General features: G+C 29.8%; 1 protein-coding gene across 2 annotated transcripts; it reads left to right on the top strand.

Annotated features, from left to right (window-relative positions):
* Positions 1–605: 605 nt before the first annotated feature.
* Positions 606–6919, top strand: LOC143202888 (uncharacterized). 2 transcript variants are annotated; one of them, XM_076414889.1, is made up of 2 exons: positions 606–2137; positions 2331–6919. In XM_076414889.1, the coding sequence occupies exon 2, from the start codon at positions 4196–4198 to the stop codon at positions 4655–4657; it is 462 nt and encodes a 153-aa protein (XP_076271004.1). In that variant the 5' UTR covers positions 606–2137; positions 2331–4195; the 3' UTR covers positions 4658–6919. The 2 variants fall into 2 exon arrangements, with proteins under 2 accessions (XP_076271004.1, XP_076270995.1); XM_076414880.1 differs by having other exon boundaries at positions 606–2144; positions 2343–6919.
* Positions 6920–15177: the final 8258 nt, after the last annotated feature.

Genomic DNA, 15177 nt, shown 5'->3' with positions numbered 1-15177 from the left:
AAAGAGAGTCTCAGGTAAAGGTGGACTGAAGTTGCTGTGAATTAACATTCACTAAAATTTCGACAGAATATTGAAGTTTAGGCAGAAAAAGCCACCAAAGGCGAATTGTAGTGGCTCAGTTCCTTAGCTGTAGTCAATTGGAATCTGGAGTCACCAAAATTTTGCAAAAATATTCCGTAGAGAGGTACCATGAATACTTGGGTGGAAATAGTGTCATTTCAAAGATCTTTAAAGGCAAATTCGCGAATGAAGGAAACATTTCATTTATGTTTCTTCTACACTTGTTTTATGTACTTTTAGTCGTTTCTTAATTGCAGACTTTGTTGATACACTTGTTAGGATTTTCTTTATCAGTGTACTATGATTTAAAAATAAGTTATGGTTAATATCTCCATGGTAGTCACCCTTGGACTTAGAGTAAAATACTAATTCTGCACCTGGAATAAAACCATTTCTGTTTCCAGCATGAAGAACTATATGTCTGCAATGAATTATTAACAAATGTTATGACTAACAAAACCTAATCGATAGTTATTTGAACGTTTACCTTTTTCCATCACCTTTTGTTGTCTCTGTACTATATCTATTATCATCTTGTGATGAGTGATCCAATGTACCATTCTGAAGTATCCATGTCTCATCTAAATATACAAACCAAAATGTATGTTTTCTAAAACGCTTTAAATGTTGCGTTGTTTCAAAATTCATCGGTTATATTCAGTTGAAGGTTTATAATATTAGTTAACGGTAATAACCAGACTGAGTAAGAGCGGATGCTTTTGAGATCCTTGTCACTTTAACTAGCTGGTAGAAGTACTAACTGATAAATACATGCTATTTGATGGTAAAGGTCTAAAATTAGAAATGATATGATTAGAAAATGATACCAAAATTTATAAAAATGAACAAATCGGCGTTATAATATATTTTGGGATACTATTGATGCTTTTTCGGTGCGTTGTAACGTGGAGATTTATTACTGACAGAAGGTTACCGGATTTTCGGGGTCATTAAATTTGTAGCAGGCGCGATACTTCGGTGACCAGAACGAGTAATAAAAATGTCATTCTGATTATAATTATTATTAAAACGAAACATTGACAGTTTTTTTTATTGTTATTGATGATGTTTTCAGTAATTTTTGGTTAAATTATATTTTCATATGGAACATATTAAAATCACGTCTTAATGAGACACTTACGTGTTTCTTGAAAACTCATGACATAAACTGTTAATTTAACAACGAAAAGAATATCGTATATGATCATCTACAAACTAGCTGTTACTGAACGTTTTCTGTTTTGAACCCGAAGTGTTTTGTGCATAAATTATCTAAGAAGTGTTGTGTATCTGCAAGTGATCATTCTCCTAAGAAGAAGCAAAAATGGATAGATGTATTTTTGATTTTTCGAAAAAAAGTTTAGTCTGACTGTTAGTTATGATGAGTGAGGTGTTTAGGAATAAGAGGTTTTCAATTCTTTTGATATAGATTTTTAAATCGTAAAAAAGAAATAATCTAATAATGTCAAGTCAAATACCAATATTAACATTGTTTTATTCATATATTCTCTATTTTAATATATAAACATTTATTATTTCATTTATTTTTCCATATTTATGTCTATAACATAAAAGTAAAGAAAAATGATGTATACTTATATCTGATGCTCTGAAACTGTTGCTGTTCTGAAAATAATCTTGCTTATGATGCTTTGTTGTAATGTTCACTGGTGTAGTAATTTAAAATAATTAATACTTGTTGTTTGTTTATTGTTGTTTATTGAAACTTAAAAAAAGGTTAGTGAGTGTTAGCTCTTGAGATAGTTATTTTAATATGTTTTGATATATGGACATTTATTATTTTAATTAATGTTATATATCAAACATTTCTGACCTTGTATTGTGGAAATAAATTTTTGTCAAACATCATTTTTAAATGATTCTCTTATCTGTACTCTGTTATGAGAGAAAAATTAATAAACTGTGGTTCACAATCAATTGGGCGATCACTGATATTTGTTAATACCATAGAGGAATAGAGAGATAACTGTGGAGTAAAGTTTTACAAACTAGAGGGTATTTTGTGTATGATATATATAGTCTATTCAAAGTTTTTTTGTATATACGTCATCAAGATGTTTAAAGTATTGCCTGTCGCAATTTGTAAATTCGTTTCAGAATCAGACAATATTTTCCTTCTCGTTTCATTCTAGTTAAAGAGAGGCATAATGCTGTCTGATAAGTTCCAACGTGAAACCAAACTAGCCTCCGGTCTTCAAACGTACGCAAAATTATTCAAAATATTATTGTTAAGGTTTATAAACCGTCAGACGTAGTTTTAGGACTTTGTTTTGCCGGCTTGGTGGCACAGTGGTAAAGGCGGTAGGATTGTCCTCCTACTGTTGCGATAGCCGTGGGTTTGAAACCTGCTGAGGCATGCTCGTAAATTTTTGTTTGTGATTGTTTAAAATTTGTAATTGTTCTGGTCAAAAGTGTAAAATCCGACAAGGAAAATGATCCCAGTCATGCCAGTAACCAGGCCGGGTAAGACCGGATGTCTTCTGGGATGATTTCTAAAGTTGGTCACTCGACAGTCGCTAGGCTTAATGCTGAGGACCGTGGTTCGGTGCCCACGTTAAACTTTAGGCCCAGTCCAGATAAACCCATAGTTGGTAAAAGGAGACTTTAAAATATATATAAAAAAAGACTTTGTTTTAATAAACTGTAAATCGCCGCAGTTGTTTTTTAAAATATTTTTCAGCGTGTTGCCGCTGCACTGAATTTTAGTACGGGAACGGTCTGTAAAAATATCTCAAAAAATAAAAAAAACTATATAAGCTTAAATTCATCAAAAAAACCGTCTTTATGCGAGACGGGCGATGCATTAAGATTAGCTTGATGCTAGCTGTTTCAGAGTTCAAATATACGAAATGTATAAAAACAATAATTAGTTTTTTCAATCGGAACTTGCAGACATTGCTTTTAAAAGAATACAATTTCTAAAAAGATAAGGAAATCAAGGAAGAACTATTATATCAATTTGTGTATTTAGATGAGACATGGGTATTTCAGAATGGTACATTGGGTCACGCATGGTAAGATGATAATAAATATAGCGTAAAGGCAACAAAAGTTGATAGAAAAAGGTAAACGTGGGAACAACTGTAGATTACGTATGTTATGAAGAACTAATTCATGTTGAAAACAGGAATATAAATAAAATATATTTACTCCTGGTGCAAAATTAGTGTTTTCCTCTAAGTCCAAGTGTGACTACCGTGAACCATAATTTGTCTTTGTAGTTGTTTGAAAATCAGCTTTCAAAGAACTTGGAGGAACCATCAGCTACTGTTATGAACAATTCACCATATCATAGTACACTGGTGGAGAAGATCCCAACAAGTGCATCAAAAAAAGCTGCAAGTAAACACATCATCGAAGAAAACATGAACTAAACGCAAAAGGTGTATATGCTCTCGAAAGAAAGTAAAACACATTACTTTGATATATAATTGTTGATTAGGTGGATTAGGCCTCCAGGGCGATACCACTACATAAGAAACGTGCCTAGAACTGCATCTCATGAGTGGTGTGGAAAAGAGTTCAATGTAAATATAACAAAACAACTCTAACTTAAAAAATTTAAACCAGAGAACCATTCTCTGGAGGGAAACCATGGCAATTTGGGTAAAAAAGTGCCATTTCGCCGATATTCAAAGGCCAACTAGCAGGCAAAAGTACAGGCGATACTTAAGTTGTTTTATTAGAATTATAAGCTATCCAAGTAGGACAATGATTACCTATCCCTTTGGTCTTTTTATTACGAGGGACATGTTACATTATACTACTAGTACGGCACTGGCTGTGAATTGGACTGTGATCTGAGGGGCCTTCTGTTAAGAATGGTGTTACGAGTGAGGTATCTAAAAATAGAGGTTGAAATACCTGACGCAGATTTTACTTGTTTTTACCCTTAGTGTTAGCAAATTAATAAATTTGGTGGTTAAAACCCTTTCCTATTTTTTAAAACCTATATATTTTGTGAATACATGCAATCGTCTGCTATTTTCGGTAAATAATAACTTTATTCTTATAAACAGGAATCCAATTTATTAAAAATAATAATTAGATCCATTCAGAACCGTGTTTTCGCTTTATTTATTTTTTCCGTATCAAAACAGATGCGATTAGGAAAATGGTAGGTATTCTTTCCCCACTGCGAAGTTCATTAGACACAAGTAAACAGTTCTTTGCCTCGCCCCTGCCACGTTCTCCCCAAATGAAAATCCAAACAGGAAAATACGAAGAAAAGAATTCCGGTAGCCGCTTCGAACGACGCGATCCGTCCGTATCGTCCTCAGCCGCCTCCGTAGGACCCGAAGAATCCGGCGCAGCCGAAAGACATCCTTCTAGGATCGATGTGCGGACGGTTGCCTATCCGCGTCCAGGCCGGCGGACGAACCATTTGACGCGGGACATCCTCCACGGACGTGGTGCTGTCGTAGGGGTTGTTATTATCGCGGACGAATCGGACGCGTCTCGCGACCTTCGCGTTGAGGAAACTTTCCGTCGCTTTTCGTGCAGGGTTGTTTTTGAACGCGCGTATTCGGACTACCGTTTAAACCGTAGGAACCGTTTGGTTTTGGTGGATGGTTGAAGTTTTACAGTGAGGATATAAACCCGTCGGATTGGTTTTTAAAAGTGTTTAAAGTTTAAAAAGAACAGTGGAACTTGCATTAATTAACTTTCTGAAGTAAGTTGACAGAGTTGAACGAGATTAAGCTAGATAACTACATAATTTAGCCACTAATATTAAAAGGAAACTCTAATAAACATCCATAATTACATGATATAGTTAGTATTATGTAGTAATAACACAATAACTAATATTAAGAGACAATTTTGATGAACTTCCCCAATTTCATCATATTTTATATCAACAACTTTTATTCGGAACTTTATTTATGTTCAGAATGACATATTTCCAGCAAAGAATATGTAAAGACGTTTAAAGGTATATAACGTTAAAACGTTCTACATTATTTTAATTAAAAAGTATAACTTTACTAAAACTTTACCTTTAAAAGTGTAATATAATTGTTGTTAAGTTTTAAGAATATAATCACTAATTATACGTTAATTTCTGTTCGTCAAAATTCATTCACGAAAAAGATAGAAAAAATGCAAATGTAAAGAATAATCTTCTAAAGAAATATTTTCTTTAATTATATATCAAAAACTAGGTTAGATTATATGTAGTTGCATGTAGAGTAATTAAAAAAACTAGAGGTTCAATAAAATTTTAACTATATATAATTGATGAATAAATACAATAACGTTACAGCAATATAAGTTTATTGGAAATATATTTTAAGATTTATATATTTTTATTATATATTAAGATATATATAGGTTTTAGCATCCAAAATCTGATATATTTAACAGAATTGGTTATATAAATTTTAAGTGTTTAAATAATCACTTTCAAAAGCTTCTCTAGACTAATAATTTTTCATCATTATTTTAACATAATTAGTTTCTATTCTTTAAAATTAAATCGTGCGAGATAATTAGGATATATATATATATATATATATATATATATATATATATATATATATATATATATATATATATATATATAACGTTTTTCACGATATTAAAAATGTTATACCCATTTTGATATATGTGATGATATAGTAAGTATTATGCAGTAATAGTAGGAAAGATAATAATATAATACATCGATTAATGTTAAAAGAATATTTTGACGAACATCCCCAATTTTATCGTACTTTATATCAACAACTTTTGTTCGGAAATTTATTTATTTTGTCAGCAACATCATATTTTCAGCAGAGAATGAATATATCCTTTTGGAACAACAGAAATTCAATATTAGTTTAATTAAAAATATAATTATTTCATTATCAAAAACTAATGTTTAACTATGAAAATATGATATAATTGTTGAAAATAACCTGAATTTTAAATACTTATATTACATACAAAGCGAATGTTTACAATTTCATATGTTTCTATGATATTCACTAATCATAAATTAATCTCATCTCGTCACTCTAATCATAATAACTTTTTGTACGATATCAAAAATATACCATAAATGTTTGACTATATATATTCAGTTTTTATTATATGTTATTATTCTTCTATATAACATAATTATAATTTTAATAAAAGCTTAACTATATAATTGTTGGAAATGTTATAATATTAAAGAAAAATTTATTGCAAATATATTTTTATTATTTATACAGTTTTGATTTGACATATTTAACATAATTTTAATTATACGTTTTAAGCTTTTACTTCTTTAATACTGATACAATTTCATCATATTTTATATCAACTGAGCTAATCATTAATTATAAATTAACTTCTATTCGTTGAAATTAAATTGTGAAAAAGTTAGTTAAAAGGACACAGACATAAATAATAATCTTCTATAGAAATATTATTATCAATAAACATTTGCTCAGATCTTTGTTATATATATAAATATGTATGACTATATATTAAGTTTTTACTATATTTTAATACTACTCTACAAAAAATAGTTTTAAAAAAATTAACCTATAATTTAAAATAACCTATAATGGAAATACTATAATATTGAAGAAGCATAAATTTATTGCAAATATAGTTTTAAGATTTATATCGTTTTATAGCTTATATAAGGATTATTTTTATAAAATACTTTGATGGCTATATCAGCTGAAATCTGTAACATTTAATAAATTAGACAATCCACGTTTTAAACGTTTAAACATTCACTTTCATATGTTTCTATAACATTGTTTTATAAAATAATAACTAATCATAAGATACCTTCGGTCAATGGTTTATTCTTCAAAATTAAACCCCAAAAAATGATAAAAATACAAATATAAAAAATAGTCATCAAAAGAAATCATTATTACTTATATTAAAACTAACTATTATATAACTTTTATATATAAAACTAAGTTACTTAATTATCTCTTTATGTATACATTTATTCTAAGAAGCCTATAATTTTAGAGCTGAACTGTAGTTAGCTAAAGTTAGGTTTATTTTTTACCTCCTAAGAATAAATATATAAAAATTCTAATTAGTTATTCGTTTTAAACTATTCTTTCTATTTGATTTCTGAACGACGGGGGATACATCAAAGAAAAAACAAAATTGTTGTTTTTATTTAATTTCGAACATTTTCATATTTATTCGCCTTTTAAACCTTCCCTGGACTTCTACAAATAATTCAAGACCAATATTTTCCTTTAGCGAGACTAACGAATAACGATTTATTTATATATATATATATATATATATATATATATATATATATATATATATATTCTATTCACCATTAACCATTCCATATGCCATCTATTCACATAATATAGTCATCGTAGTCATTATTATTGTCGAATAAAATTTGAAAGATATGCAGGTGACAAGAATACACAATACACACATAAATTTTTTTATACACTTGTATTTGTATGAACATTTAGACAAAATTAGTGAAACAAATTTAAATCATTTAAAGTTTCTCCATGTATGACCGGTAGCGTAGACATAAATCACAAACTCACAAACTGAGATATGACCCCCAGTTATTAAATTTATTTGCGCCCATGTTTTTTCATTCAGGTAACGTTAAATTTAGTTTGTTCCAAATTACTTATCATATTTCTTCATCCACCATTCGTTGGTCGTTGGTATGCATGTAGAGAGAGAGACCGTTTCGCATTATTATGCTCAAACAGCTTTTACGTTGAGGAAAAAAAAACGCCTCACTTTTATCGCGTTGGAAAAAAAACGAAATGAGTTATTTTCTATAAAAAAGTTTTATATTTGACGCTATTAAAGTTACGGCGTTAGTCAAAGTATCTTTTTATGTAACTCTCGAAAACTGACAGTTATTAGCAACAGAAAGCTGGTAATGCATATACCTGGGGATAGGCAAAACAATATTTAAAAGAATAGATTTATTACATTGTTATTAGTCTTTACCGAATAACTTACAATTTGTCCTTACATTAACTAGGTATATATCTAGGATATCTAGGAGGATACATCGGCCCTATCTTAGTCTTTGGTGTAATAAAATTTATTTATTAATACTCTCTTCTATTAAATGTACTGACTATATTATAACAACAGGTCAATTGAAAAGTCCCCGGCCTACCATAGTAAAATACATTAGTAAAATTAGTTTTTTTTTAATATAATTTCCTTCAAGGGTGATACACTCATTATAGCGACGATTGAATTGTACGCGACTCTCCAACTTTTCGATACTATTTTTGTAGTACGATTTGTCCTTTGCTTGAAAATATGCCTCAGTTTCGGCGATCACCTCTTCATTCGACGAAAATTTCTTCCCAGCGAGCATTCTTTTGAGATCTGAGAACAGAAAATAGTTGTTGGTGGCCAAATCAGGAGAATACGGTTGATGAGAAGGCAATTCGAAGCCCAATTCATTGATTTTTGTCATCGTTTTCACTGGCTTGTGACACGGTGCATTGTCTTGGTGAGGCAGCACTTTCTTTTTATTCAAAGGCGGCCGTTGCGGTGATTTCGTCCTTCAAACTGTCTAATAATGCTACGTAATAATAGTCACTGTTGATGGTTCTTCCATTTCCAAGGTAGGTAACCTTGCTAGCCGACAGTTGCGTTTTCCCACGCTTTGGAGTGGGTTCATCGTGTGCAGTACACTCGTATGACTGTCGATTGAAACTTCTCTCTAACTACAAATCAAGTTTAATAATTACAAGCTTTTTAAAGACATTGAAGTTGTGAATTTACTGTGAAAGATACAGAGTTTCTATCGCTAATGATATCACTTAATATATAGAATAATCTAATGGTTTTTAGTGTTTGTTAAGTTGTAACATCGACAGATTAACTTCACAAATGAGAAGAGGAAGGTACATTTTCCAAAACATTTGTTATTTCTGTGCCTGCTCTTATTAAATGTTTTTAAAACTTTCAACCAGTCAGCTATGAATTGAGCCATAAATTAGAGCAACTGTTATGTCTTGATATTTTGTATATTTCTCCGAATAAAATAAAAGTTTTCCATTTAGTATTACTGTATATGTATTATGAGCTATTATACCCAAATGATACTATAACTGCATATTGTACTACCAAGGCAATTTTAAAAAAATGTATGACATATTTTCGAAAAAACAAAGACCAGCATTATAAAGTAACAGACACAATGTTTTCTTATATGATAATGTTCGGCCGCATGCTGTGAAGGATATACAACGTGGGACAAAAATCCCGCTACCATTCTGATTGTCTTGAATTTAGCTCAAAGAAAACATAAGTAAGTTTGATTTTCTTAAAAAATTATTTGCTCTTTACTATTTGTTTCGTTGTGATTTTCATTCATTTTTCATGACATCCTATAACATGTGATACTGAATTTCTTCAATTTTGGGACTTATTATCTTTAATAAGATGTTGAATCGTTTGGGGCTTATTCACATAAACTTTTAATTTTAAAAACCTTATAAGAAAAAGTTTGGTGCAGTTAATTTCGGAGATCTGGCTGGCCATGCTGGAAAAACGTCATTCAATAATTGAAGTATTGAACGAGCTGTATGTGCTGTGGCCAAATCTTGTGTTCTTTAGTCTTTGCTCTTCTACAACATTTTTCACCACATTTTCGCCAGAGCCACATTTTCAGCGTTACGAGACGTCTGTTTTCTTTCTGAACGAGACCTGTCTGCTGTCGTACCGTACTGTAAAAAATTCGCATGTAAACGATAAATTGTCGTTTCGTGAGGCACTGGACGATTAGGATATTTTTGAGGCAATATCCGCTGAGTAGCAATAATGGAACGATTATTTTCAATAAATTTTGTCACTATTGGTTCTCGTTCTAGTGGTGTATATTACTTCATAATAAAATTTGGACGTCTACACAATACAATGGTTAAAGCAAAAATGAGTCACATAACTAAGATGGTGCGATGAAAATGGTAGCAAGACTTTTACCCCACCTGTCATTGTTGCTGCTCGAATGGAAAGTATTGTTACATCCAGCATACCCACCAGACATAGAACCTTCTGATTACAACTTGTTTATATCAATGTAGCTTAGCTTCGCTAGTGCATAGTTTCGAAATGCTGAAGAAGTCTGAAAATGGATCGATAACTGGACCCCACCTCAGAAGAATGAATGGAGGTCTTATACTGGCACCCAATCAAGTACTGACCTTTTCTGTAATAATTATCAATTAAATTTTGTCAAGTGTCATTGATAAACCTCAGGTATAACAATGCCACTTGAGTAAATATTTGATAAGCCTAAAAAATATTGATTACTTGACTGAAATAAAATCAGCATTTCTGAATAAAATTGTATGCTATTTATATTTAAAAAATACTATATCAAGAAATAAAAATAACACGCTTCTTAACTAAAAGAATACGTAAATATATTAAAACTATCTGTTCCCAACATAAACGAAAATCAATATTACTATTTCCAATAAAGGAATAAACCTGAAATAAAGTTTTTCTACTACCTATTACAAACGGGTGATATAAATTTTATATAGAGCCAATATATATTTCAAAAACCTTTTAAATTATTATATAAGAAACGAGTTTAATTTCTATCAAGTCCTATATATAACATATCAACGTGAATAGTACAAAATAATTATTTTAAACGGTACTTTTAATTTAGTCGAAATATTTTATGAATGCGGCCTTATATGCTTTTTATTAATATGTCCAAAACTCACTAATTACTATAGAATTAATATTGCTGGGAATAAATTGAAACATAATTGAATAAAGTCCTTTTACGATTTAAATAGAATACATTTGGCTGCTTTTATAGTGTTTTATATCTTGTTGTACGTATACGAATTTGTAGATCAAATTTGATCAAGTTAGTTATCAAAAGAGACTGTTTAAGATACATTAGGGTTGAGAGAAATGTTATTTTTGTTTATGTATGAGCTGGGGTTCGGGAAAAAGGTTCTTTATATATAGAGTGCTTCGTATTTCGACATTGACAATATTAACACCAAAAATAGGTATTTTATTGTTGATCAGGTAGTTGATGCCAATATATTGTCAGATTTAAGATTTATTTTAGATTATTACGCACACAGAGGCAATTCAACTTCATCAGACCATATTTTATAGAAATATGTTTAAAACTAATGTTACTCCAACGATTTGCAAACAAAATATGTATTTAAGGAGAGTATTCACTTGAACTGGATTCACAAGATATCTGGCAATAGCTTAAGAAAACACAAATAGTCATATTTAAGCACCTAATTAAAGAAACTGTTCAGAAATGTGTTTTTACTGGTTGTTGTTGTTTCACATTATTCAAATAATGTAGTATAATAATAATGGGGTTTTCTGGGTGAAAGTGCATCAAAGAAAGCTAAGTTGTGTCTGTCGGACAACAAGTTTCATTCGTATCCATTATTTTTAAAAAGGTAAAACGATCGCCGCCGAATATTATTCAGTTCTGATAAGTTCTGATATTGATTTGAAGTCACTGACAAAAACTAATAAAATATTCTAAAGATGAATTATAAAATATATGAAAATATATATGAACTTTAACATAAAATACCAAAACATATTAATGACATTATGCACTAAAAATAAAATCCCTGAATCATTGACTCCTAGACCAGTAAAAGGTCTTAAAGGTGTACCCAAACTAACCACCAGCCATTAAAATTGATTCACATTCTTTGTTATAAATCATACATTGGTAACCATTGGTACCACTGAATTATAGGTGAAATGTTTTAAAACAGCTGTATTTGAAAACAATATTTTTAGCAGTGGCCATATTAACTAAAGGACAATGTGCTAATGGGTATGAGATTAAAAGATCAAAAAAGCTAAAATTCTAAAAACATCATCTAACATATGCTAGAAGTAAATGATGCTCATGAAAAAGAATAAGGATTATTTTACAATACCTAACTATTTACTAGGATTGTCTTTTGAAGTATTTTTAAAGAGTTTTTTTTGATTGATATAATATAAAACAGTGAATTATTGACTTGTATTAACATACTGTATCTCTAGTTATATTATTGGATTGTCCATTAATAAAAACTAAATTTAAACTACGCATATTATGTTAATGTGAAATAAGAATAAAAACAACTACAAACGTTTAATTAAAATTTATTTAAAAATTATATATAACTAAAATTTAGTGCATATTAAAAACAGTGACATAGATGTTAAGCCCAAGGTAGAATAAATACTTTATAACTTGTAAACCGTAGCAAAATAAGATAAAATCAAATACTATTAGTGTGAATGTAATAGATTGTTATAATTAAAGAAATTATCCACTCTGCTGTAGCTTCTCAACAATATTCTGGCTATGTCTAGAATGTTGAGTGTGTACATATGAGTGCATGTATGATGATTGTTGAAAAAATTTAAGACAACAATTAGTAGTAGAATAAAACATACAGGCATTCTTTTAAGTAATTAATCTTATTTGAATTCTATAGAGTTTATTTTGATAGATCTGACTCCTGTATTTCATTTCAATAGCAAAGAAAATGTACATATTTTTTCTTTAAATGTTTTTTAAAAGCAATAATGCGTTTAAAATTTCAAACTTCCGCACAAAATTATTATTTCGTAGCAATTCGAGCGTGATAAACCTCCGGTGTGGGACGTCCTCGGTATTCCCGCAGCTAAAATTGAAAACAAATATTTAAAATGTTTATTTTATAAACATAAACAGCGTTTAGGAGCCGTAAACCCGGAAAAGAGAGACGCTTAAGTTCTTACTTTTCATATTTAAGAGGCATCAAGATGTTTTCGTTTGATCGGAATCTTCGCAAATACGTTAAAGGAAAACAGGCGTATTATAAGTTGAAATTAATGTTGGTATTTAAATAAGGATTTAGAAATAATTATCTCTTTTTAACTTAACTTTATTAATTAACTAATAGTTTACCTTATTAACTTAATTGTTTACTGTTATCGTTATCTATCTTCAATATATTGTGTTTTATTTTTATGTTTGTCTTTTGTCTCAGTGTTCTGGCATTTTTGATGGTGCTTCTGTGTTCAATATAGGTTTCGTGAAAGTCTGTATATGTTTTCCTCTTTCTTTCTTTCATTTCATTTCTTCTTTTCTCTATTGATAGTACCTATTATCTTTCTCATTCGCTCCATTTCCATTTTGATTGGTATCTATAGTCCGTTTTTTTTAATTATCAATTTTCTTCTAGTTCCAAACTTTGAGTTTTTTTTATTTTTACACTCTTTTTAAATACACCGTCACACTTTTTAATTGACTTTTTCCTTTTACTATCATCTATGGTATGCCTTTTATTTTTTGGTATTCATTTTTCTAATGAATATATCTCCGCGTTCTCTTCTCTTGTACTTATTATTATTTATAATTCCAGACTGGCAACAATGCGCTTCTATTTTACAAATCATAGTACTTGCACTCGATTTTGTGTTAAATAATCTGTAGTTCCAAACCGCTTTTGAAATTCACTATCAAATAACGTGAAGAATTTGTTTTTCATTGCTGAATGCATTTTATCGGGTTTATAATAAGTGGAAAATTAAAGTCTCGTAACTATCGACATTGTCAATGACTCAGTCTGGCTAAGATGTTTATCCTAATTTTGTAATATCGTGTAGTATATATTTATATAGTTTAACATGTATTTACGAGACGTGTTAAGATATAATGATTTTTAATGCATATTTAATATACCAATTATGGATGATATTTATCTCTGAATATAGCTATCATTAGTTCCATTAACTATAGTAGAATAATATCCAGTACCTACTTTATTAAATCTATTCTGACTTCGTCTCGGGAACTTTGTAGTTCTTTTCTCGAGGACTGCTTTGTGTGTGTGTCTAAAAATAATAAAAAACCAATCAAACTCAATGCACTGAAACTTTGTAATCAGTATTTAACTTAGCGAGAGAAACATTTGACGTGAACACGATTCTTGAACGTAAGACTTCCAGGGAATTGTTCTTTATTGGTGCTGATATTTCACAACTTGGAAAAGTTCCTTATTGAACCTAACGAGCCAAAAAAGCAAAAAACGTATGCGAGTTTCTTAGAGAAAACACAACACTGATAAATAATAATTTTAAAGAATTGTGATGCTGGGTTTTCTTGATATTGTAATGATTTACCAAGTATTTATATTAAAATTGTATCAATACGGTTAGTATACTAGTGTTTGTTATATACGAGGGTCGTTCAGAAGTGATTGGAAAATAATATCTTTAAGACATTTCTAAATATTTAAATATGATCATTTTGCTTCATGTGATCTTCCATTCACTAATTTATGGAAGATCCTCAAAATAGCCGGAGATTATTCAAATTAAAGTTTGCCATTGAAGTAGCTAAAGTCACTAGGGTTTAAACCCTTAGATGACATGGGTTACGAGAATAATTACTTGGGATAATTGCTAGAAATATTTAGACCAGGATTTTGATATCGAAATTCCATGGATGCATTGTCTTGATGATAGAGAAACTTTATCTTTTTCCAATATTAGTCTTAATATATTTGCATAATAATATCAATATATAATATTCTACTCATATTGTTTTACTTTTTCTAATTAATTGACGGAAATTATTCCAATTGCCATCTTCATCTTCAGAAATAGTTTATACCTGGATACAGAAAGATTTAAGAGTGCAAGATAAAAGTACCAAATAGTTTCAAATTTGAGTGAATTATAATTAAGATTTAGTATAAATTACTGTAATCTTTTCAAAGTGATTTTGCCTATCTTTTAGTCAGCCATCTTTTATATAGTACCATTATACCCTGTGTTAGGTTTAGTGGTCGTTATCTCTTGCTACATGTACGTATTACATTCTTAATTTTCTCGTTCAGTCTTCTTTATTCAATTGGGTTTTATTCAGCAGTTTTTTTCCTTTTTGAATTAAAATTAAAACGTGGTTCAATAAAAGTGCTAATCGTAGAGTAATGAATTATGATATTGTATAAATTACTTGCCTAATTTTTAGTCAACCATCTTTTATATAGTTCCATTATATCCTGTGTTACGTTTAGTGGCTGTAATTTTTTGCTGCATGTAAATATTTCATTCCTAATTTAGAAAGTCTTCGTTATTCGATTGGGTTTT

Source organism: Rhynchophorus ferrugineus, unplaced genomic scaffold (assembly GCF_030347505.1).
Source record: "Rhynchophorus ferrugineus isolate W39M unplaced genomic scaffold, kcgeb_rfMv2 rfM1, whole genome shotgun sequence".
NCBI classification, from domain to species: Eukaryota; Metazoa; Arthropoda; class Insecta; order Coleoptera; family Curculionidae; genus Rhynchophorus; species Rhynchophorus ferrugineus.
The sequence above is the reverse complement of the archived record's forward strand: the minus strand, read 5'-3'. Positions and strand labels throughout refer to the sequence as shown.

Coding starts and splice junctions, on each gene's coding strand:
- LOC143202888 (XM_076414889.1), top strand. CDS start 4,196: ATGGTAGGTATTCTTTCCCCACTGCGAAGTTCATTAGACACAAGTAAA.